Source organism: Telmatherina bonti (genome assembly GCF_933228915.1).
Source record: "Telmatherina bonti genome assembly, chromosome: 6".
Classification (NCBI taxonomy): Eukaryota; Metazoa; Chordata; class Actinopteri; order Atheriniformes; family Telmatherinidae; genus Telmatherina; species Telmatherina bonti.
The window spans coordinates 24,378,081-24,403,292 of NC_136624.1; the positions used below are offsets into that span (position 1 = coordinate 24,378,081).

Consider the following 25,212-nt stretch of genomic DNA (forward strand, 5'->3'; position numbering starts at 1 on the left):
ATGAAAATCCCTCTAAAAATATTATCTGCTACTTTTTTCTCATTTTCTAAATGCAGTTCCATTTTTACATTAATACCATCCTGTTGTTCTCTACAGTGGATAATACTTTTTAAAAATATATATTTTTTTAAAAAAATAAAAATTGTAAGGTGTTTTTTTAGGCCCACATAGACAGGAAATTAAAAAAAAATGGAATTGAAAGACACTATTTTTCTTTGGTTCTCATACTTTATTTGAATCTGGTGTAGCAGGGAAACAACTAAAACCTCCAGGGCAGTGATCCTGTAGGACTGAAGATGAAGAACTATATTTAAAAGGGTCTGATGGAGGAAAAGGTTTATACAAACTTTATAGGTCATCAAGCAGGAAACACTGAACTACCACAGGGACAAACAAGACGAACCACCATGCATCCTCACACTCATGTAAATTAAGTCAATTTAGAGCCACCAGTTGAGGATAATGCATGTTTTGGGCCATGGTAGGAAATAGGAACACCCAGAGAACAAAAATTCAAAGAAGTTGACTGAAGGAGCTGTTTCCCTGTTTTTGTAACAGCCTACATGGATTTCCACAACAGAATCATACATATTTTATCGAGTTCAGAAATACTTTCTGGGACATACTTCTTACCAAGCGATGTTACTGGTGTTGCCAGTTAACTTTAATTGTGACTTGTTCTTGCAGGTCTTTTCATTTTAATCTGACTTCCATATATTGTGTTTTACAGGTTTTTATCTCCTGCTCCTGAATTTTTTTTTTACTTTAATGTGTAAGTTTTAAATTGGCATATAATCTTTTTGTCCTAGCTGTAGGATTTTAATATATGTTTCTAAGACCTTTGCACCACTCACATAATCAAAACGTGTCTTGAAGCCATCCTGATGTAATTACCCATTTCTTCTTCCCTCCAGTGGATTCACTGATGTTCTGCTGTTTAAATTAAATTTCAAATAGGTTTCCATTACAAAAAAAAAACAAAAAAAAAACTTTTGTATAAAAGTTTATAATACTTTGTAATACTAAATTATTTACAGATTTTTTGCACTTTTCCGAGGTAGTAGTGATTAAGAAATATTCATGTTTGAACTTTAAGGTTATGAGTTTCCAAAACAGTTGGCCTTGCAGACACCACTGTATATCAAAGGACAATCAATTTTCAATGATATTCAATCAGCACTATATAAGTTTCCAAGCTTGAATTTGATGCTTTTAAGTGTTTTTGTAAGTACATTGACGTTCATTTTATTCATTACTGAAGCCATTACTCCCCCTGCAGCATCCTAAGGCTGAGAAACCGCATTTTTCCCCCCCCAGCCTGGGACATCATGTGACATGACCTCCTTTAGCAAAGATATCCAAAATGTTATTAAAACAAGCAAATAAAAGACAGAAAGTGACAGAGCAGTCACAGAGTCCACATCAGGCTCACTTTTACTTGCCGGTGAGAACTCAGAGAAGACAGGATGTGAGACTGATGCTGATTAAGCTTTCTTTCATTAGGAGCATCAAAATATGGACATCTGTGGAACCAGTGTTTCTTGAAGAGTTAATTTAGTAAAAACTACCTACTTTTCATTGCATATTAAAAAGAAAAAAAAAAAAACTTGCAGTAATTCTACCTCTTTATTCCATATTTTATGTCAAGATATGCATTTCATATGGAGTTATGATTCATAACAAAAGAACATGTTTGAAGAATGGAGGGAAATATCGTGGCTCACATAATAAAAACATTCTCATCATCTTTACAAAGTCATACAACAAACAGAAACAAGGAAATCTCAGTTGTAACAGCAGAGTATGATAAATCAAATGTCCTCGCTAAACTGGAACCTAACGGTGATGAACGAACAAGAATGATCTATACACACAAAAACAGTTTAGCTCCTGAGATTCTCTGAGGGACAAAGCGGCTGCTCAGGACCTGCGACACTGCCACGTAGACATCGGTGAGTTTTTATCCCTCTGGGTAATTTCTAACGCGTTGAAACGGATTTCTACTGATGCGTAACAAGTATTCTCATGTGACGCACAAACTGCAGTGGTGGAAGATACGTTGCGAGATCCGACGCCGGTCGCACACAGCTGAGGATGTGAACAAGTGTACAAAGTGAAACTGCAATCAAAGGATCTGTGCTCGCTTGATACAACTGCTATCACTCATCTCTCTGGTCAGAAATGAGAGTGACCAGAGCTCCCAGTTAAACGCGATATAGCATGATATTTCATGATCACGTCAGGCAAACAGTGACTCGCTTCAGCAACTGAAAAATTTACTTTGGTGATGTAGAAACAGCTTGAAATACCTGAACACTTTATTTTAATATTGCTTTGACAAAAATATTCATATGCTTTATTATATTCACAGACGACACATCGTTTGACTCATCGACACAAGACATTGGAGAGCAAACATTCATGTATACAGAGGAGCCGCAGAGACGGTTTTCATGTGGTCTATTGTGAGTTTTTTTTTCCTACACGACAAAGACGGACGCTTTAGGGCTGGTACTATTACACTTTATACATTTATCAACACGACCTCCCTGTGTTGAGTAACTTCACAGCAAAGTGAGGACAATAGTTTGCAGTTGGGAGCTGGATTGAAGGGGGGAGGTGGGTTAATATGCCTTCCTTTCATAATTTCCTCCCTGCAGCCACAGATAGACTGAGATCAATCACCAGTCTCTTTTCCTCCAGCCCTCATGAATCCAACATTTGAGGTTTTGGACGACGAGAAACACGTTTCCATCTGTTAGGGAGATCTGTTCATCCAATGGATGCATGCGAGACGAGTCCCTTTGTGCTTTGCCAAAGCCAAAGTCCCAATTGACATATCACTCAAAACAGTCATCCATAATCTGTCCTTCTTTATCTGCCAAAGAATATGATGAAAAATCTGTTATCCTAACTTAACCCACAAATAGTTTCCTCATGCTGCTGATTCAACTCTTCTCAGTTAACAACAAGGATAGGTGACACATGCACCCCTGAAATCCTTCTTCACCTCCTAGTGTCCATTGGTCTCAGGGGCAGAGGCTGGAGTAGAGGGAGTGGAGGACCGAGACGCGACCGACGCTTTCTCTCCGCCTGGACTGGAGACTGAAGGCACGCTGTCCGGAGCTTTGACCCCCGTTAGACCGACAGGAGACACTCCAGCTGCTGCTGCTGCTGTAGCCACGGTGGCTGTCCTGCTTGCAGTGATGGTTGAGACTGGTTTGGGCTGAGCTTGAAGCGCTGGGCTGCAGATGAGGTGATGTCTTTCCCAGTCTTTGTGCTGGCAGAAGGATCCACAGTAGCGAGCGGCGTTGCAGCCGCTGCATGTCTCGCTAGCTTTGCGGCCACAATTCCAGCAGCACTGGGGAGAAAGAAAAGCAGACCGTAAGTTTTTACTATGTGTTTTGTGCCACATACTCTTGCGCAACTAAAATTGTTTTCCTTTGTGGCTGTTTGCAGGCAACAGAAACAACCGAGGGCATTCAGAAGAACATTCTGGGTTTTCTGTTCCACAAATGGTGACAGCTTCATGTTATTGGCTCCAATCATTCCCAGGAACAATTCATAAGAGGCTGGCTGAAATACGTGCAAACATGTGGAAAAGACATGTTTTGTAGTATCAAAGTCAAGTTTTCAAATGTAAGGAACTGTCTGAACCTTTTCATCATATATTTGATTATATTTGAGCTGGTCAGTCATAGATCCAGAAGTGCTTTTACAATTTCTACATTCACATTCCAAGGCTCCAGCATGATTTCAGCTTGATTGTTCATTTTAAATACAAATCTGGTTAATAATAAATGAGTTAATAAAAAGTAGCTTAAATTAAATTACTGACTCTTCCTCCAGTCTTCTCTCGTCTCAAAAGTCCACATTTTCATCCACTTTCAGTTCCCTTTAATAAAAGTCAGAGCTTCTCTTATCTATTTACCCATTACTATGGTGAATCTAAAACCCCACTAGTTATTGCTTTTTCTCATAAATATTGGTATTTTCATTATAATAGGAATGTTTAATTTTCACACATGCTGAACTCAGCGTAAACTTGCACAAACTTTCCAGCTTCCCATCTCACACTTTACCAGTCAGAGTTAATTAAAAAGTTTTTTGTTTTTTTTTAATGCTTTCTTAAACAAATTAAACATATTCAGCATTTACATGACTTTAGCATTTATCTGGACTCATATTTTAACCTGGAAACTTTGATACTTACTCTTCATTAAACAGTAAAAAGCTTCTAAACCATCTCTTTATAACATTATGTTCAGATATTAAAGAAAATATCTGAATGCTGGGCTGCTAAATTCATCTTTATGCCTGCTGAGGGTTATCCTTTACATTCTAATGAAAATAAAAATTACTGGCTACATAAAATCAACAAAGTAATGTAATTTGGCAAACAACTATGCAGAACCTAAACATTGTATTTTCTCTAAATCTCTATTTTTGCTCACCTCACTGGAATCCTCTTGTTCATTTATGACCATGATGGCATCCTCTTGAGCTTTCCGCTTGGCCTCAGCCAGAGTCTTTTCCATCTTAGCCCTCTCTGCAGCGATCATCTCAAAAGCCTTCTGCTCAGCCTCCGCCACTGCTTTCTGAACCTCATCCATGGCCTGCCGCTTCACTTCATTCACTGCTTCTTCTGCATATGAGAATACACAAGTGTCATGAGTTTAGCTCACCCTGCGTGTCTGGAGTACAGTAGTCTGCTGAATGTGTGCAATATAAAACCTTAAGACAGCCATATTTGTGTCTCAAAATCCCTGGAAATCTTTACTCTGTCATAATTTTTTAAGTGTTCTTACCAGCTTTCCTCCAGATCTCATCTGTAACATATGCAGAGCCTGGCCGTGGAGCAAAGTCACGCTGGGAGTCTGTGGGAAAAGCAAAACAAAAAGGGGATAAGCACCTGCCAGGACTCAAAGATATTCATTTTCTTTTGTATTGTTTGCCTCTGGGACTGACATTTCAGGAAGGGAAACAGATGTGTAAAAGAGAAAAGCCTCACAGGCAGACACTAACACTATTTTTGTCTGATACTCGTGCAGTTTGTCTCTGATGCAAGCAAGTCCACATATCTAGGCCACACAGCCAATGTAATTGTTGGTTGTCAGAGTCTTGGACTGATCGGAGATCTGACAGCTTTAGAAAGGAATGTGTTTGGCTTGGAGGGAAACACAGACCAACAAGCTGTGTCAATATTCTCACTGTTCCCTCAAATCTCTTTCCCTGCATCTGAATTCACTTCTCTGTTACTTCTGGGCTCTGCCTGTCCAGCCTGACTTCACCCCCTCTTTTCCCCATTTCTCGTGCTGTATCTCCCCATCTTTCTCCCTTTCCCTTCATTTACATCCCCCTGTCTTCCAACAAGTCTTCGTACATCCCCTCTACCTCGGCCTGAGCCCAGGCAGGCAGGCAGTCTTTCCGACTGGGGCCCAGATGGCGCTCTGGAGAGTCAGCCAGCTCTGGGTCTCTGAGCCTGCAGGACTGCAGGACGGCCCTTCTGTGGCCGATATGGCGGAGGCCAGTCCTGGCACCTGTCTGGGAGTATGGAGCAGCAGGGGGATGGCAAGGCTGGCACACAAAGAGAACACTGCCAGTACACACCAGACTGGAGGACTAACTGTGGAAAGGCTCAATGACATGTGACTTATGAGTGTAATTCTATTTATGACCACTAGATGATGGAATGACTATGAAAACAGAAATGAGTCTGTCATCTAAATTAAACCCAGGATGCCCAAATCATTATATCCCATTATTCAGACTCCAGCAGACATTCGGGCTGGGCTTGCGGCAGTTTATCTACCATCAGCAACCAATGGTTACGATTCATTGAGCCCAAGATGTCTGTTATTATTAGGAAGCCAAACTCATGTTCATCTGGGACATTTATTCATATCAAAGATCCTTTTACTGAAACTAAGAAAGGCTCTTCTCTGAATTCTGCGTCACTTCTGGCATAAAGAATTAAAGTGATGATGCTCAAAGCAGAGTCTGGCCAATAAAAACTAGAATCTCTCAACACATGATCAGAGATCTATTTTGTTTGTATAAAAACAGAATTTTAGGGTGGAACTTCTAAAAACTTAGACAAATAAGACCATCTACATAGTGAGATGGAAAAAAAAACCCAGCAGAAAACAGCAGAGAAGGATGGATCAACTGATTTATATTAGTTTGGCTTCACTGCAATGACAAAGGAATCACCTGGAAAAACCGTGCGCACCTCAAAACGACAGTGGAAGAAGAGTTACTCACCCGACTCTGCAGAATGTGGGCTGTGTGGCTTAGAAAATGGAGCGGAGCCTGAGCCTCCTTTGCGAGGGTCCTCCTGCTCGCTCGTTCGTCGTCTCCAGTAGTTAAGTTCCTCCCGATCGGACTCCTGGCATCTTCTGAGCACGCTCACCGACCGCCGCGTCTTTTCCACCATGTCCACTATACAGTTCAATACCTAGAAGATGACAAAACCCTATTTTACAGGCCGCATTTAATAGAAAAATACAAATATTAACCATTTGAACTAAGTGTTAAGTGATTCACAATCAATTAAAACTGAATAAAAAAACCTGTAAAAAATCTTAGGTCTGCAGCTATAGATGCTAAATGTAAACGATGACCTGCAGCCTTTTTACATAGCATAGAAAGTCCACATAGTTCATTTGGCAGGGATTGTAATATGTTAATATCTTTACTGATCCTAAAAATATATATGCTAACAGTAACATAGTGACCATTTATTACAGCCCAAACACCTTTGATGTCTTATCAGGAAATGGTAGCAATGTATCATTACCGTCAAGCTGTGAAGAGCTGAAACATTTCTGCTCAGGACCCCAGTAAAACAAATTACATTCCTTTTATATCACAAACCATTAACAATACTGGTGCCTTGTCTGCCGACTTACATGGTCCAGATGCCGCCATTCATCAGCCCACTCCCTGTCTGTCAGTCTGTGGTCCACAGGCTCCTCGCGGTAGCCCCCGTTAGTACCTGATTAAAACACACACAAAGAGGACAGACCACAGGCCAATGCGATTAACATTCCTCTGAGTGTGAGAGAAGCCACAAGTGACAGTGAGTTAGTGAAAGATATCAGTATATGCGTTTGACTTTTTGATAGCTCCATCATTGTGGACAAATGTTATAAAACAGTAATCAAGCTTGTGTAAACTTTCCAGACACAGCAAAAACAACCAAAAAGTGAAAAAGTGATTGTTTCATTCATACAGGATGAAGAGTGGCGGGGACTTTGAAGTGACTGCAGGGTGAAAATGAGACTCAAAAGTTGCATGACAGACTGAAAAACGGCAAGAAGCAAAGGTGGGGAGAGAGCGAAAAGCAGAAACCTGGGATGCAAAACAGATTCCCAGCATCCAGAACTTGTACACATCTGGAAGTCAGCTGTTAACCACACACACACACACTCCCCAAGCTTCTCCCTTAGCACCTCCCCTCCTGGAGCTCCCAGCATTCCAGTAGGGAGACACTCAGGCTGAGTGGAGTGGCTCCACATCTAAACACAACCAGCCGGTCTGACACTCACTGTGGACCATTACAGCACACATACGCACAACTATCTGATTCCAATCACTGCATGACTTAAGCAATATCTAATTATACGCTGCACAGAAATAACAGTTTGCACATGAGCAGAGGCCAAAAACATTTTGATGCATGTCCACAAACATGGGATCAGCAGTAAGACTCATACACTGTAAAAAAAAAAAAAAAAAAAAAAAAAAAAAAAAGGGAACCAGTTTCTTCAGTCTAGGGACAATAACGACAACAAACACGCACACACACTCACCTTCTCAACATCTTCCCTCCTTCTGGTTCTCATCAGTGTTCATCAGTTCAAAGCTATGAGTGTAGGGGACTGATGTGTTTATGCGTGTGTGTGTGTGCAGAGTTAAGTGGCGGCAGGCGGGCGGGAGGCTGTCAGACAAGGGACTAAAGCCTCGTAAACACAGCACCTCCACCATGAACAAATCAAGGTGTGCATGCATGTGTGTGCCTGTGTCTGTGAGCTACTGCTGTTTCCACTGAGTGCTGACAAGCCCCAAATGGAGGGCAGATATACACCAGAGTAGAAGCGACCCTCTCTGCCTGGACAGTATGGCTCTGTTTAGACACATATTTGGACCTCCAGAGATATATGGGGTCTGGGTACATAAACAGACCACCCATTATCGCATGTGGAAAATTACATTTATGAATGAATTTTTTTACATTTTGGATGAACAGAAAAGTGAAAATCTCAGTAAATTATGTATATAGATATCTATTTTCATGAAGAGTTTAGTTAACAAGTATTGTATTTTTACATAGTTGGGAAGTTAGTTAAATGCCCACGAGGGTGTATGAAGGTGTTCGGCTTTTGTCCACAAGTATGACATTAATACATGTGCACAACATAGTAGTTATCACGTACCAGGAAGTCGGGGCCTGTCCTTCAGCTCGCGGATCTCCAGCACGCGCTGGCTGTGCTCCCGCTGCAAAATGTGTGGAGCCGCTATGTCATCCAGGGCATAATGCTGCAAAGGTGGAGGGGTCGGGTGAAGCTGGGTGGCTAATGGTAGTGGGTGAGCAGGACTGTGTCGGGGAGCAGGACTGATGGTGCAGATCCGTTTTGTCGCTGGCTCCATGGCCACTGAAGGTCGTTCATGGAAGCCATTTTCTTTAGCTCTGAACAGAAGATGACAGTTCTCAACGGATGGCTGGTTTTATGTATACATCTACGAAGCAATAGGTTGTGTATTGTCATAGGCATGTGTTTTCTGCTGCGACCTAACCTGCTGGGGCTGTGACGCTTGGTGCCCGCTTCAGGAGGTTCCATCAGCAGCTCAGAGGAGTCTGGAGAGGAGGCCAGAGTGGTGGTGAGCAGGAGATGCTCATGCTGGGACAGATATTGAGCTGGGGTCTGCTTGGCTGCCCGTGCACAGTGGAGCAGCTCTCTTTGCAGCAGGGGAAGGTTTGCCTAACAAGGAAGAAATAATATTTGTGAATTTTTGTCCCTATATGCGTATACATCTGAAGACCTAGAGAGTCTATGAAGGCTAGAGCAGATCTGCCTCCTGAGGAAGAAGAAAAAGAGCTTTAAAAAAAAAAAAAAAAAGGGGGGGGGGGGGGGGGTGGCTTGACTCCTTGAGGTCTGGCTGGAAGGCTGGGACTGGGTCTGGGTGATGTTCTGCAGCTGCCACCACGATGGCTGTGGCTTTCTTAATTCAAATGAAAATGGCAGGGCTGCCTCTGAGGTTGGTTTCGAGCCTCTCTCACAGCGTGACTGCTGACCAGAGTATGATGTAGGTAACAGTAAAGTTGCACAAGCCAATAACAATTCTACTAAACTTTCTGTTTTACAGTGAAAGATAGACATACGACCTCTCTCCTTTTCCTTACCTTTCACATATATGTATATATATATATACATACATATATATATATATATATATATATATATACATACATATATATATATATATATATATATACACATACATATATATATATATATATACACACATACATATATATATATATATATATATACACACATACATATATATATATATATATATACACATACATATATATATATATATATACACATACATATATATATATATATACACACATACATATATATATATACATATATATATACATATACATATATATATAAATATGTATATATGTGTATATATATATATATATATATATATATATATATATATATATATATATATATATGTGTGTGTGTGTGTATATGAATATTTATCCACGTCTGTGTCTCAAATTTTCCATCTTGCTTTGGTTCCCTGAATTTCCCTAATGAGGAACAGACTCCAGTGTGTTTGCAATTACACCACTTCCTCACTCCCTCTGTTCCCTCTTCTTGAGCAGCCAAATAAATAACCATACCCTTCTGGTTTTATGACGGACCCCATCCTATCGAGGAGAACTTTTAATCATCATTTTAAAATTTGGCAAAACTACGCAGATTTCAAATTTGAACCCAACTTTTTAGACAAAGCCTACATCAGATGAAGCTTACAGACATTTCTTGGACTTTCTGTGGAAAGATGCAGGTACTTTTGCGTTATGGTTTACTCCACAAGACCTCTGTACTCATCTCTCATGCTCCTCAGCATCCCTTCCTTCCCTGGGGCCCCAGCTAGCGGACACATGTGCAGGGTGTCAGTTGAGCGTAGGGCTCTCTGGGGTTCAGCGGGGCGGATGCTAGATCGGCGGCGCCTTGGCAGCTGAATGCTCTTTTAAAAAGGGACAGCGGCTCCATATGGCGCACTGGATCCCATAAAAAGAGAACGGAACACTTTATAGGCATGTTTCACACTTCCGAGTTCCCACTTTTCCTTTTCTCCATCGCACCCACCCTCTCTCTCTTTTCCATTTCCTAACAGAATTTCCCCCATCTGTTCCATCTCTTTCCTAGCCTCTAAGTGTTGGATTTAAGTAGCAAGGAATCCACACCCTTGTAATAAATTAGTAAAAAAAGAGGTGAACAGAGGATTCTTGTCTCAGCCTGAGAGAGACAGATGGAGGCGCTCCAAAGGTAAGCAAAAGACAAGTGTGGAAAAAGATTTTGAGCGCTTTAAGTACAGCGGTACAACTGACAAAAGATTTATGGGCTGCTTTACTGGGGGGAGCTCCTAAAAAGTATACTGTTGCAGACTCCCCTGGTTACAAAGGGCCTCAGGAGGCTGTTTAACACACACTCATCTGTTGCTTGTCAAAAAGAAACAAAGAACTTGATTGGTACTTTGAACTGCTGATAAGAAATGTATTCAGAGCAATAGTACAGTACAGCCTATTTAAGGACTCCTGCCTTGTGTCGGGAAAACATGGAGCAATTCTTTTTTCTCCATCACGACTCTCAAGCATTGATTGTCCACAGATTATTCTGATCATACTGCAATGGGTTTATTCTCAGTGTAAAAGATTTTACAGACTGGTGGACAACAGGCTGAGCATGGATTATAAAGCTTTAACTTATCTGTGAGAAAGCTGTGACAACATGAGGAAACCAGAAATAATCCATCCGGATCATTTCAAAGTATTTTAATGAGATAGAAGATGAGGGGGAAGGTTTGTTTACCTTAAGAAAAGGAATAACGAAGGGTCGTAACGGGAAGTTGGTGGCCTCCTGAAGCCGTGAGTGAAACTCCTCAATAGTAACTGTTGAATTCTACGAGACGGGCAAAGTAAAGGATTTAAAAGTCAAGAAGGGATTTAAAAAAAAAAAAAAAAAAAAGAACAAAAAAACATCATTTTCACAAGACGCTGCTTCTTTAACATCAAAGAAATTACCACGAGAGCCAAAACTAGGCTTCTGACGCTGTCTCCAATCTCAGGAGAAATGTCGTTGCCAAACTGCTGCAGCGTGGTCAGGAAACGCTTCAGCTTGCTCAGCTGGCGAGCCCCACAGGTGGCCGGCAGCTGTTGGTTAGCCAGCGATGATGAAGAGGAGGATGATGGTCCGTTGCTGTAACGCTGCGGTGGTGATGGTACTGCATTCAGGGTTGGTGGGGAATGATGATTCCCATTGGTCACTAGGGAGAAGAGATGAAAAGGGCTGAAATTAAGATAAACTCGGCTGAGTGTTGCCAGATGTTCGTACCCCAACTCTGTGACTAAACGCGTTTTTCCCAGTGTAGAAAGACAGTTTAGGGATTGGTCTTACATGCTGTGGTGGAAAATGAGGCCGGACGAGGGCCACTGGGGTTGACAGAGGGCAGGGGTGGCATAGTTGAGCTGGCACTGCTGCTGGGGGCTGATCTGGAATGAGTCTTAGCATCCACAGGCGAACCGGGCATGGCAGGGCTCTTCTTCTCTCCACCGTCTACAAAGAGAGGAAAGAGTTCAGCTGTGGATCACAAACCTACATAAGAAGTTCTCAGGGACAAAACTCACATCTGACCACATATCTAAAAGTGAGTTTTGCTCACATTAATATGATACAATGGTGCGCTGATAAATAAGACTGATTTTAATACTTTTTATTCAATCAGTACAAAAAGTAACTTGGATTAAAAAAGCAGGTTTGGTAAAGATGCAAGGCAAAGAAGAAAACAAAAAGAGCAGTTTAACTTTCACCTCATTACTTTAAATCAATGCAAAAGTTACATTTTTATAGTTGCAAATGCACTCCCCTCCATCCCACACACACACAAAACACACACACCCAAACCCCACTTCAATTCACTTCATACAACACATACTGCCATGGAATCAACCACCCTGCCCCCATCAAAGAGCCAGATGTCTAAAGTTTAGCCCTTCATTCAGATCAATAACAGAAGAAATGCTGAAGAAGTCTATTGTGTGGGAGTAGAATGCCCCTGCATTGAGCTCCACAGCAAATGGGGGGGTTGAGAAAGAGAGACAGAGAGAGAAAGGGACGGGGCTATTTCACGCTTTACTAACAAGATCGGCAAAGCTTTTGAATGTTAAACGCAACTTCTCAATATGCTATTGATGATGAATAAGACCACCAGATAAGGGGGCTGAAGAAAGTCTAATGGGGGGGTGCAGTGGTGGTTGGGGGAGATTGAGGATCAGAAACTGCCTTTGTCTCCTGGAGATCCATGAAGGCCAGACCCCGTCTCCATTTAGAGTGGATCAGACTTTTCTAACTGCTTCAAGAATTGACGATTAATAGACAGGCATGGTCTCGTGGGTCATGGGTCAGCAGAGAGCAGCTTTTAAAATGTGGTTTTGTGGTTTTAGGGCTTTGGCTTCAATGGCACCCTTTATATCTTTTTCACAGCTATGAACTCTTGATGGCCTTGAGCCATTGGGTTCTAGTTTATAAAGGCTTAAGTTGGAAGGTTTTAGCTGTCAATAGGTACCTCAAAGATTACAAAGGAAGCCTTTTGAATGAATAAACAGAACTTTTACATGTGAAAAAATATGTAAAAACCTACACACATGAATGCATTAAGAATGCAAAGAAATTGTGAGAGGCACAAACTTGTACATATGAAAATATTACATTGCTGTAGTTTTCATAACCTATTCCTAAGCTCCATTTGGGTCCCTTCAAACTCTCCATCTCCCGATGCAACTCATCTGTCACCCCTGCAGCTCATGATACAGCTTTGACTGTTCTTCCTTCTGTTTTGCTGTCCTCTGCAACCCCTCTCCCTCAGTTTCTATCCCGTTCATTTTTTCTCAGCCCCGTGGCCTTCCTGCCATCCCTCCACCTGTTCACCAACACAGGGGGCAGGAAGGAGAGATCTATGCAGACATTTGGATTGCCATACCCAACACACACGTCTGCCATTGCACCGCAGGAAGCAGCCTGCGGCATGCAGACACACCGGTTCCAAAGCTCTGTGCACTCTGTCCGTATGGCCAGGAAATTAGACTGACATCTCAATAACAGAATCAACGGGGCATATGGCCTTAGTGTCAACACTCTTAACATGTAAACAACTTTATAAATACATGCACAAGCGATAGCATTTGGGTATTCCGCTTGCACTAAAATGGAAGTGTTTTGCCGTTTTTCCTCTTGATGAGTTGGCACTTCTTCAACTGCAGTAAATCGTATGTTTGCATCCAAATTGACTGCCATCCACGTTAAAGCTAAGTGTGTTTGATCGACAATATTCATAAAATCATAGAATAAAAACATGAACAACAAAAGTGACTTACTGACATATTTCAGCTGGAAATTGAGAATTTAGGTTGCAGCTGTGTTCACGCAATCTTAAGACGAGGCAGTGTCTGTTGTTAGCTGTGGCAGTGGTAATAACCCAAACAGGAGACATCAGGTGTGTGTACATGTATTGCTGGCAGCCCATAGAGAATTGCCTCTGCTTGTCAATTAGAAGGCGTACATAGCTGGATGAGTTCATCTGGCTTGTGAGCACCTGAGTCCATCATATATAGTCACAGGATTGTCAGGGGAGGCAGCTGTCACTGCAACCACAAAACACACATGCACAGAGTGCACAAAGTGGTCTAATGTTAACTCAGGTGAATATTGGCTTAAAGGAGGATGTGGGCTGTTTGTCTGGTCTAAATGCCACCTGTCATCCTTGTTCTAATGGAACAAAGAGAGAGAACACAAAGCTCCTCAGCTCACATGGGCAGGATTATATCAAAATGTCATAAAGTATTAACATTTTTAAATAAAGGGGACACAGTCTAAGCAGCATTCTGGAGATAAAACCTATACGTTGTCCTCACCCTTTCACGTCTTCCGAAATTTGTGAGTAACATAAAAACTACTGTATATAATTCTAAACCACTGCCTGCTGCTCTTCTGTCTTATGTCTTCTCAGACATAAATGACAAACAATGTTACTTAGCTTTATGTGAGCGTTTTTGATAAAAGCTGCCACTGCGGAGATGGTAAAGTAAGATGCATCTATGGTGATGGTGTTGCTAGCCAGGTGTTTCTTGTTTGTTTAGCTTCAGGTGACGCTCGTGTGCATTAAAATATTCAGTCGGCTTTAATTGCCTCTGTCTCCACTGGAGATGATTCAGAATGAGGCTTAAAAGGGAAAAAGAGGGACAGAAAAACAAAAAGCAGCCATTTCTGTTGCTCCACTGCTAGGAACACATTAACTAATGAAGTTGATAAAAATAATGTTTCAGGAACGTTCAATTATCTGGGATGTATAGCAAGGCTGGATGAATTATTGTGTGTCAGCGGACATAAATCATGCATGATGCAGTACATAAATATAAATGTTCAGTGTTAGGGTTTATTAAGCTCTTGTTTTAAGTCTGAAGTTTAAACTCTGTTTATAAAAAAAAAAAAAAAAAAGGCTGACTGCTGTGTTGGATTGGTACGCTCCGCTATCTCTGTCTTGTCATGAAAATGAAGTGTGAGAAGATACAACACAGGCGTAGCTAATTTATCACAGAGAGAAAAGAAACTTCATGGTATGCGCAATGATATAATTGTGTGGGTTGGAGTTGACATGTTATCACGTACAAAAACATGCTACAATAAATCAAACCATTTACTTTTTGAAAATATAAATGACAGAAATAAATAAATCAATAAATAACAACAAACAGCTTGTCAAATTTATTGATTGGTTGATTGATTAACTGTTAAAATGGTGTGTTTAGCCTAGCTTAGCAAGGATACGCTAGCTAGCTTAGTAGACAATGTCACAATTCTAAAACTATTGTGAGATGTTTTTTTAAAAATACTTTTTGCCTAAATTATAAAATATTTTAAAGAAATGTATTTGTTTATTATATCATTCAAACCATAGATAACAGCTCAAATAAAAATATCATTTTTCTCCTTTTTCTTTAACAAGTTAAAATCAGCACGAATCGTGTAAAGTAGGAATCTCAAACTCGAAAGTCCCAAAAGTTTTTAGTGTTTTTTGGTGGTGTTATTCAGTTGAGTCAAGTGTGTTGAAGCAGGAAAGCATATAAACATGCAGGACAGTGGACCTAAAGGACCACAGGATGAGATGTAAATATCTTAAAAAACAAAAAACAAAAAAACATGAAGACCTGCCACTGTGTGTTGCATGCTGGGAAGGTTGGGCTGTTTTACAAAGGATGCTTTACAATTCCCTCTGCTTACAACCACCGTTGACTGATTCAAGTTAGTTTTGTTAGGCTACAAATGGTCAAGTTTAGGGAAGTAAAAGGATGGACTTTAAAGGACTGAATTTCACGGCAGAATGCAGGATTGGCTAATTAAAGAAAGAAGGCACATCTATATACAAATTCTAAGTTTTTAAAATACATTTAAGGGGGAAATTTGTTCATTTTAAGTAATTTCAGTAATCACCAAGTTGATAATGTTTGTGTGGACCATGTTCTCCAAACGAATGTCTTTTATTGGTTGATCATATGAGTAGAATGACCAATCTCTGTTATTTAACTTTGATGCCAATATTGGCCAAAACAGATATTGTGTCGATAATTTTTAATTTTGTATGATGCAACTCTGTGTTTTTTAACATTATGGAGTCTTTATATTATCCCAAATGAAAAAAAAAAATTCAACTAGCAACAGCAGTTGATTTGGACATTAACCAGGCTTTCTTTCCTCCTCCTGTACCATATGGATCTAATCGGCCAAGAGCTAGCCAGCTGGGACCTCCAACAGTCACCTGTGAGGGAGGAGGGGGCACAGAAGGGACTGCTGGAGTCTCCGCCTCCTGGCCAAGGCAGCCCCGCACAGACGTACACACTTATACACATCTTCCCTCCAAGGAGAGGAGAGGAGAGGAAGGGGGTGGGTAGAGGGGTGGCACGAGGCAGCTGAATGCAAGCGAGTGGACTTAAATGCTGGGGAGACAAAGGCTGCACCTGGTCCCCATCCGTCCACACACACAGCCATAATACAGCACACATCTGTTCCTCTAGCCTGCGCTCCCTCCTGACCTCCACCCACACATATACACACAGCACAAGGATGCATGCAGCGACACAACCATATCCACTTAAAAACAGATAATTCAACGGTGCATGCATGGTCACTTTCAATGTCAGTTGTTACAGCCTTACAGATAAACAACAGGTTCAATGACTGAGTGTTAAAACAGCTCTGTCCTTGGTTAATTCAATCCACTGAATTCAAACAGTTGCTCTCAGGGGACCAACACCTCCTCAACTGTTGCTATGTAACAGTTTTGCCTTGACAATAAAGCAAAACATCAAACTGGTTTGCATTCATAGTTGTCAAACTACTTCCTGTTACAAACCAAATGAGGACATTTCAAGTCAGACTTTACTTGTTTTTATATAACTAAAACACAGAATTAACTGTGACTTGACGCACCTGGTTTTGTTATTTTGGCCTGAAGATTGTCTATGTGCTATTACAGTAGCACCTTTAGAGATATGGGGAAAGTTTAAGCCAAACACAGACAGGAATGAAATAAGTCATTAATTCAGAGGCACCAGAGTTTAAAAAGGAGAGACAAACAGAGAGGAAAGAGATGGCGGGGAGGGTGGGAAAAACAAGGAGAGAAAATACTGTTTTCAATTGGTTTCATCAGGAGGACAAGCCTGGTTGTCAGACTCAGAGCCAGGCTGTTTTTCTTGGCTCTCATTACCAACCTTCCAGCCCTTTAGACTACATATTTGGATAAAACCCAATGTCAACACTCTGCTCCTCACTCTGCTGGGATGGGGAGCAATGTGGAGATACCAGGGTGGACGGTAGGGCTAAAGTGAAGGAGAAAGGTTCACAAGGATAGAGAGGGATTGAAGGGTGTTCTTTGGAAGAGGGAGAAACGGGGGTGAAAACATATTGAGGCTTCTGTGTATGTCGTGAAAAGGCACACAACTGTCCCTGAAGTGAGTTCCTCACATGTCCCCATGACAGAATAACGTTGAGAGAAGCCCTTGCATAACCTTGTCACTCTGTGAGATAATTGCAAAAACACTGCTGAAATCCAGCAGGCCACATAGTGAAATAAGGAACCCGCAGATGGAAATCTACTTAGTGGCTGAAAAAGAAAACGAAAAGAGGGGACGGCAAGGCAGACAGACGTCGTCTATAAAACTAAGAATGAGCAGTAAAAGAAGTACAGTGATGTGATGCTAGAGGGAGAGGGCGGTTTGGCAGATGTTAGACTCCAAGAACGGACAGCTTCCACGTGTATATGAGGTCAGACTGCAGGGAGAACAGCTGGATGGGATCTGAAGTTGTTAACCTTAAAATTACTCAGAAACACTGACACTGACTAAACTTCAAATAGCTAACACTTATTCACTAAAATTCATGTTAAACTAACTAAAAAAAATGAAACCACAAGCCTCCCAGTACGTTTGCAACATTTTTCCTGTTAATATTACTTCTAAATTGATTATAAGGATTGAAGAGTTGGAGGTAAATCAGTATGCTGTCACAGACCAGCACACGTGCAGTTGCATTTGACTCCATTAGAAGCTCTTCCATCAATAGGTCAAAGGAAGGTATCTCGTTCAGACACACGTCTGCATCACACACAGCTGGGCAGCGAGTGATAAAGCTGGAAGTGGAAATGTGTCATCATGCTTCTATGTTTGTAGAAGTGCATTGGCCCCATTCACCAGGTGTTGGGTTTGTCATCAGGTGTGCAGGGAGAAGATGTATATACCTGAAATAACACATTCACACCTGAGCGAAGGTCCGGCCTAGGGCACACATCCATGTAAATAACAACAGGGGGCATAACAAGGACAATTCAAATCTGTCAGTCATGCTCTAAAGTCACAAAAGATTCTCAGACCTTCCCAGCAGCTCCCCTTTCTCTAAGCGCAGCGGATTATCTACCTATCTGGTTACAAGCCTTCTCACCTCTCTGTAACTAATTGGTTAGTCTGCACATCAATCATGAGCTTGGTGAGTATTTAAACCTAAAACCACCAAGTGGGAAAAAAAAGTCAGCTGCAGCATGACATTAAACTTCATTTGTGTTGCGAACTCCACCCCCCCACCCCTTTACCCCCGCAGAACATTTCACCTAACAGTAAGGATGTTGTCAGAACAAAGTTATAGAGCTCCCCTGACACATGTCGGTGTGCGTATATATTTGTGCCTGTCTGGAGGGTTAAGACTTGGGCCCTCCTACAGACTATGAATTTAAATGGCAGACAAGCAAAACAGTGTTTGCCTAAATTAATATTAACCATTGCCCCACATGCTCTGAACTAGCAAGTTACTGTAGTCCATAAAACAACGTAAAAACCCCAGATATGAGAAAACAAACCCAACATTAAACCCTGGCCTGTTTCAGACCAGGTGTGATGGTATTTAACAGCTCAATGGACTGGGCTCAAGTTCAACCAGATGTTACCATTAGCATAACATGCCACTCTGAGGACAATCACAGTCTTCGCCCGGCTACAGAAAGCTGGTAAAACAACTGAAACTGTGCTAACTACATCAATCAAGTGACAGACTGGTACTTTAAGGTATTTTACTAATATTAAATGTGTCTTAGTAGCCCAAAAGGTCAAAGTCTTGATATTAAATATGGCTACTCTTAATGACATTTTCACTTTTGAGACATTTACTTGCAAAAAAAAAACCCACAACAAAGTAAATCTAACTGTACTAAATTAAAACAAAGACTTTATCCTAACCCGCCACCCTCTAGTTTTGGTGATGTAACGAATTGAAGCTGAGCAGAGCAGTGTATGGTCGACAGAGTCCACAAGCAGGGCTGTGGGCAAGCTTAGAGCCCAGCTGTATGAAAGACCAGAGCTCAACAACCGCAGAGCGACACAGATAAGTAAAACAAAGAGGCCAGCTGTGCTCAAAACAATGTGGGAAATGAGACAGGGAGGCTGTGGAGGATGAGCGTGTGTGTCTGTGTGTTTACGTGTGCTTTCACTGTGTGCTGTTGGGGGCTGTCTGCACTTGTGTCTAAGAGTAGAGTGCACCTTTAGTGGTTTTTTTTTTTTTCTTTTTCTCAACAACTAACACAAAGACATGCAGCGCTGGAGCTGAATGACAGCGGTGCTTCAACACACAACAATCTACAACTAAAGTGCTGATGCATCCACATACCTCAAGCTGAAAAACTAAACCAAATTGTAGAAGGCAAGTGAGTGGAAATTTTTTTTTTTTACATGCACCCTTTTTCATGATGATACAGGAGGGAGGAAAGTTGAAAAAGGGAGAGATTAATGACTATGACAGACATTTCATGGAGAGGCAACACCACCCATTTCTTGTCCACCCACGCATCTCAACTACACAGCAAACACACTGTTTTTGTTTGTTTGTTTTAATTTTCTTGAGTATCAACTGTAGCCTTTTGGGTAGTTATGCAGGAAAATTACAAAGTCTTTCAAATATATAACATTTCTCTGCATCCCTCGCCTCTGTTTATGTTTCTTCCTTGGCAAAGTCACCATTTATCTCTCAATGCAATAATATATATATATATATATATATATATATATATATATATATATATATATATATATATATATATATATATATATATATATATATATATATATATATATATATATATATTTGATAGTAACACTGTAAAGAGGCGGAACGTCACATATTTGTGCAGCTTTAAACCTATTGCTTAGATTCCTTTATAAGCATAAAGACTGGAAGTGACTTCTCACCCCTTTCCCCAAACACATTAAAATGACATTTTAAGGAATTCATCTGTGGTCATTTTACAGCTTCATTAGCATATGCTGCTGCTCCTCCCAAACCACACCAGCCCAGTAAATAAAGACCTTTCCTTGGGTCACTGAGCGGGTCTCTCGGGCTAGTAAAGGGTCAGTAGATCCTTGCAAGAGACCCATGACTCATGCACTTAGGACAAGGAGAGAGGGTACAATGTCAATGAGCTTGTAAGAGGGAGGATGAAGGGTGTGCAGGTGCTTACTGACAGCCTTTTATTCCAAAGTTTGATGAAACAATCAGTCGAGACTACTGAGTGAGCAGGTTCTGCTGGATAAACAGCTTACCCACTTATGTCTGTACACTCGAACATACAAGCGTGCATGCGCATCCAAATGCACAACTTCTTCCTGAACCCCCAGGGCCAGATATCATCGCCCTTGCCACTGGAACTAATAGAGCACTTCCTGCAGCGAACTCTACAAGCAGCTGCTCTGTCCTATGTGTATATGTGAATGCTGAAATGAGGGGGTACTTTGTAATGAATTCTTCAGAAAAAAAAAAATAGCAAGGGTTAGCCTGGTCTGAATCTCTATTTATTACTACACTTTCAGGGAAGAAACACGCAGCTGGGATTGAAAGATTGAGGGCAGACAAAAAAGAAAAAAAGCTGCAGAGCACTAAAAGACAAGCAACCTTGTGAGATCTTAAGACAGTGTCTGCAAGACAGCTGGTACACACATGGAGACACACTCACCTCCCTTCTTTCCTTCCTTCAAACATACTCTTATTAAGTGTGCGATAAGAAACTTCAATGCCACACAAGTCCAAGACAGAAACTACAACTGATCACCATGAATGAATGAATGAAGGGATAGAAATAAAAATGAAACTTCTGAATAAAAGAAGCTGGAATGTCTTCTGTGTAAAAAGCAGGCACACAAAGATGAAGTACAGAGTCTGACCAGACAGGGGTCTCTGGTTTGAGACTGTGCAGCCAACAGTTAGTCGCTCCTATCTCCCTGATGGACTGGCCTGGCCTGGTATGACACTGGCCAGGTCTCTCTGTCTTTTCTCCGTATACTTCTCCTCTCCTCCCCCAACCCCCACCTCGTCCTTCTAAAGCATCCCTACCATCTTATGCACACACACAAAAAAAATCCCATGGAATCATTTTCTCCAGCAAGAAGCTGCACATGAGCGGATTAAAAGAAAATAAACAGCATTACAGCAGTTTAACTTGCGCATTAAGGTTCCATCAATATCAGTGACATTACAATGATCATGAAAGACAGGCGCAGCAGTTTTCCTCGTCTTTCCATATGTCTGGGATACTGTACAGCAGATGCACTCGTCTTCTTTACCTACTTTCTTCTGCTCTGTTTGCCATGTGGAAAAACTGATTACCATCTAAGTAAATGCCAGCTGAGAGATAAGCCCCCCTTACACACACAAAGCAAATCATATTAGGAAGGTTATTCATCTTCCTGATCACAAACACAGTCTCTCTATCTCACATACTAATTATCATGTGTATATATATATATATATATATATATATATATATATATATATATATATATATATATATACAGCATCTTTCTGCCAGTGTCAAATATGGAAGAAAATGGAGTAATCTAAACATCATTTGTAAACCAAATTTCATAGAGTAACTTAGATTAAAAGAAAGAAAAGAAGGAAGAAAGGTTGAAAAGTGAGTATTTAAGTATTTAGACCATATGGCAGGATAGGTTCTCTGTGCTCAGGTTAAGACAGCTTCCCTCGACAAGGATGATGAGATAAAGAGGAGAGGATGAAGCACCATCTGTACAGTATACAGAACAGTTCTGGGAATTACAATGAAACACACACGCACACACCAGAGCGCTATTTAGCCAGTCCATCTCTAACTCACTTTCTCACAGAGGTGAATAAAAAATAAATAAATTTTTTAAAAAAATTAAGAAAATGAAATTTAAAAAAAAAACAGACAACACCTAAAAGCATCACAGCTCCAGGCTGGACCCTCCGCCTACCTCCACTCTAGCAGAGTCCGCTCCTCAGTGCTTTGGAGAAAGTCAGATGCAGCGGCGGAGTTTTTTGTTTTTTTCTTTCTTATCCTCTGCTTTTTGTCCTTCTCCGTGACTCCACGTCTTCATATGTCAGGCATGTGTTCGCATTCCCACATACGTGAGCTCCAGTGTGGCGAAGGCCAGAGCCAGAGACACAGATGGCACCCAGATGGAGACAGATAACCGCGCGAGCGCCGCACACATACACAAACACGTTCTCTAAATTTCCTCCTGTCCCTTCCGTTTTTCTTTCTCTCATTTGAAACGCTCTCTTTCTCTCTCTCTCACCCACACACTAATCTTTAGCGGTCAGCCTTTTTCCCAATTCGCCCTGTTTTTTTTTTTGTTTTTTTTTGTTGAACAACTTACGTCCTCTCTCGCGGTGGCTCTCTCGAGCTCTGATCCTCCTCGCCACTCAGTCTCTCTCCTTCAGCTCAAGCTCCTCCCCTTTTTTCCCACACACTGTCCTCTCCAGTGTTTTCACGGGAACGCCACAACCCTCCACCCCCCCCCCCCCAAACCCTCATGGATCCTGGCCAATCGTCGGCTGCTGACTGGCCCTATTCAACCTGCATTCACCGGCAATGGACCCTGCAATTAACATAACTAATTGCTTTGGCACCTAAAGGCTAAACAAGAAGCTGTGCCAAGGGAGAAAAACGTGTGCGTGAGCATCTGCAAGTGTGTGCTGCTAGTGGTGGTGGTGGGGGTACTTTTGCAGTTCTACTCCCTTCAAACCCTCCCCACCACCATCATCAAGAGAAGTGGGGATCTCCTCTTAAAATGTTTTTGTACTAACTGCACCAGCAACCCCTCTACAGCTCTTTCACAGAAGCCCTCTTTTGTCTCAGCTCTTTATGGCGCCCAGCTTACCGCTGCTTCACAGGCCAAAACCAATTGGGGACACTTGAAGAGCATGAATGAGTTACTCTGCTCTCCTCTTCTTCTCGCTTACCCTCTGTGTTCCATCTTTATTGAGTTAAACTTAAATCGCTGTCTGATTTATGCCCAACATTGCACAAAGTGGCAGAGACAAAGCAGGTTAAGATAATGGTGCCTGGCTGTTCCCTCCACCCAACATTTTACCTCGGGGGAGTAAAGTGGATGGTGTTAAATTCAATTTGAGCCAAGGAAGGACAAAAAAAGACAAAGTACTTTAAAGAATATAAACAATTTGTGAGTATCCACTTTGCAAAACAAGCTAATATTGCCAGATAAACACATCATCAGGAGGAGCAAATGCCCCTTTTCTTTGCCCTAATTCTAACGCACATGCACCACCCTCAACAGAACTGAATAATTTCTGACAGTCTTTCTTTTTAGATGCTTGTGACCTTTATGGACAGATCTATATTCCACACTGAGGAAATATTGATTTAATGTGTGTGTTGCCATGCAGTGTCAAAAACTACACTGACTGAATATCCACCCATACGAACCTGATTCCTTCTCTCTCCTCTTGGACGCCTGCTCTATTCATGGTGCATCTGGTCAGCCAGCAGGCTCAGAGGCAGGGCCAGGTGGCTGTGAGAGCAAGAGAGAGTAAGGGGGTGAAAAGATGGTGATATGCAGAAGGCCTAGCATCTGCAGAAATATACGGTGACCAACATGTGATCGTAGCTCATAAGAGGTGGTGATCGGGCATCACATTTGGTTTCCTCAAATGCAGTGCAGCCTTGAAAATGTCTACATATTATTAGATGGAGCTTAAAAAAAAATACAATTAGTACTTATCATACAGACAGAAATGTGTGCATGTATCTGGTCGCTCCTATAATAAAATCAGCATCATATCAAATCAGTCATATGTGTGAGTAAATAGCATCTGAATCTCCTGAGGGTTCACAGTGGGAATATATGTGTTAAAATGGACCTTGCTGCTTCTTATTTTCTCCTTGTATGCATATTGTTTTCACTCTTTCATCTGTTTTGCACTTTGGTTTAGACCCATAAACGGGTCTCACAAGGACAGACACCAGGTTGGAAAGGAAACTAAACGAAAAGGCACCTGCAGAAATTGTCCAGACCTGCTTCTCCAGACTTTTTCCTACATGTGCAAAGAATGCAGAGAATATGGATAACAGAGAACAGCCATGCAACTTCTCCTTTAAGAAGACTGTTTACAAACTCAGAAATGACATAAAGCCCAGTAAATGATACATTTTTCTCCTACTGTGTAAGCAGCACAACTGTGTGAATCTTTATCAGACCCTGTGCATGCCATCCAGAATTTTGATCAGAACAGACCTTCCCTCACGGGGTACATCATGAAATTTAATCAAAATCTTTTGTGAACACAGGCTGAATATGAACTGAGCTTGACAGACAATACATTAATAAACTTATCTTCTTCAGCATATCAAACATAAATGTCAACACAGATATACTATCAAAACTTATTTTAATTTCACAACATTAACTGTTGTGTATGTGTAACAAACTAATCACCTTTAAATGTACAATTGCTTGTATGCATTTTATGTATGCATTACTTTTCACTCATTTTGCTTAATACCCTGTGGTGACATACCTGCTGTCATCCACAGCTGCATGTTCTCATTCTGCAGATAATGAGAACACGCCTGTAGCTACAGTGAGCTTGAATGGAGCTTTGAAAGCAGCATTTCAGTGTTTCTGTCTGCTTAGCTTTTAAATTAATTCAGTTTTTACATCAACTGGACTTCTTACTGCAACCTGTAACACTATGAGCCATTTACAGAAATACTGTCCTTGTTCCAGTATAAATGCAAAGGAATAATCAAATTATTCCCCAAGTAAGTGTTGTGTCAGTGTTGTTGACTGAAAAACACACATTAAAAATTGTTGCTTTTAACTTACTTGAAAGACTGTTTTGCCAGATGATGCTGTCTGAAAGTTTTATGAAAACCACTAGCTGCATGGTCTGGTAATAGGTTACTTCAGTCACAATTTCTGATGCATTAAAGCCTTTTCAACAAATCAACAACAGAAAAATGTGAATGAAAGAAACTTAATCAGGAATCTAGCTGCACTGCCATGCCCTTAGAATTAAGTGTTTGTACAAA

The 25,212-nt window shown here is 41.2% G+C and overlaps 1 protein-coding gene across 2 annotated transcripts; it reads right to left on the reverse strand.

The window, feature by feature from the left end:
- Positions 1–1,612: 1,612 nt before the first annotated feature.
- On the reverse strand, positions 1,613–22,545 carry cbfa2t2 (CBFA2/RUNX1 partner transcriptional co-repressor 2). 2 transcript variants are annotated; one of them, XM_079241672.1, is made up of 12 exons: positions 22,133–22,545; positions 11,709–11,867; positions 11,336–11,577; positions 11,124–11,213; positions 8,800–8,984; positions 8,439–8,692; positions 6,912–6,997; positions 6,265–6,457; positions 4,809–4,877; positions 4,455–4,645; positions 3,011–3,361; positions 1,613–2,878 (listed from the first exon to the last, which is right to left on the reverse strand). In XM_079241672.1, exons 2-11 carry the CDS (start codon positions 11,839–11,841, stop codon positions 3,014–3,016), a joined length of 1,791 nt encoding a protein of 596 aa, XP_079097798.1. In that variant the 5' UTR covers positions 11,842–11,867; positions 22,133–22,545; the 3' UTR covers positions 1,613–2,878; positions 3,011–3,013. The 2 variants fall into 2 exon arrangements, with proteins under 2 accessions (XP_079097798.1, XP_079097797.1); XM_079241671.1 differs by having other exon boundaries at positions 1,613–3,361.
- Positions 22,546–25,212: the final 2,667 nt, after the last annotated feature.

What these genes read in the sequence shown, in the direction of transcription:
- cbfa2t2 (XM_079241672.1), bottom strand. Translation starts at nt 11,841, where the DNA reads ATGCCCGGTTCGCCTGTGGATGCTAAGACTCATTCCAGATCAGCCCCC. An exon ending in TCGTTATTCCTTTTCTTAAG is followed by an intron (nt 8,985 to 11,123) that starts GTAAACAAACCT and finishes CTTCCTTGTTAG; the next exon opens with GCAAACCTTCCCCTGCTGCA. An exon ending in GGACAGGCCCCGACTTCCTG is followed by an intron (nt 6,998 to 8,438) that starts GTACGTGATAAC and finishes TGTTTTAATCAG; the next exon opens with GTACTAACGGGGGCTACCGC.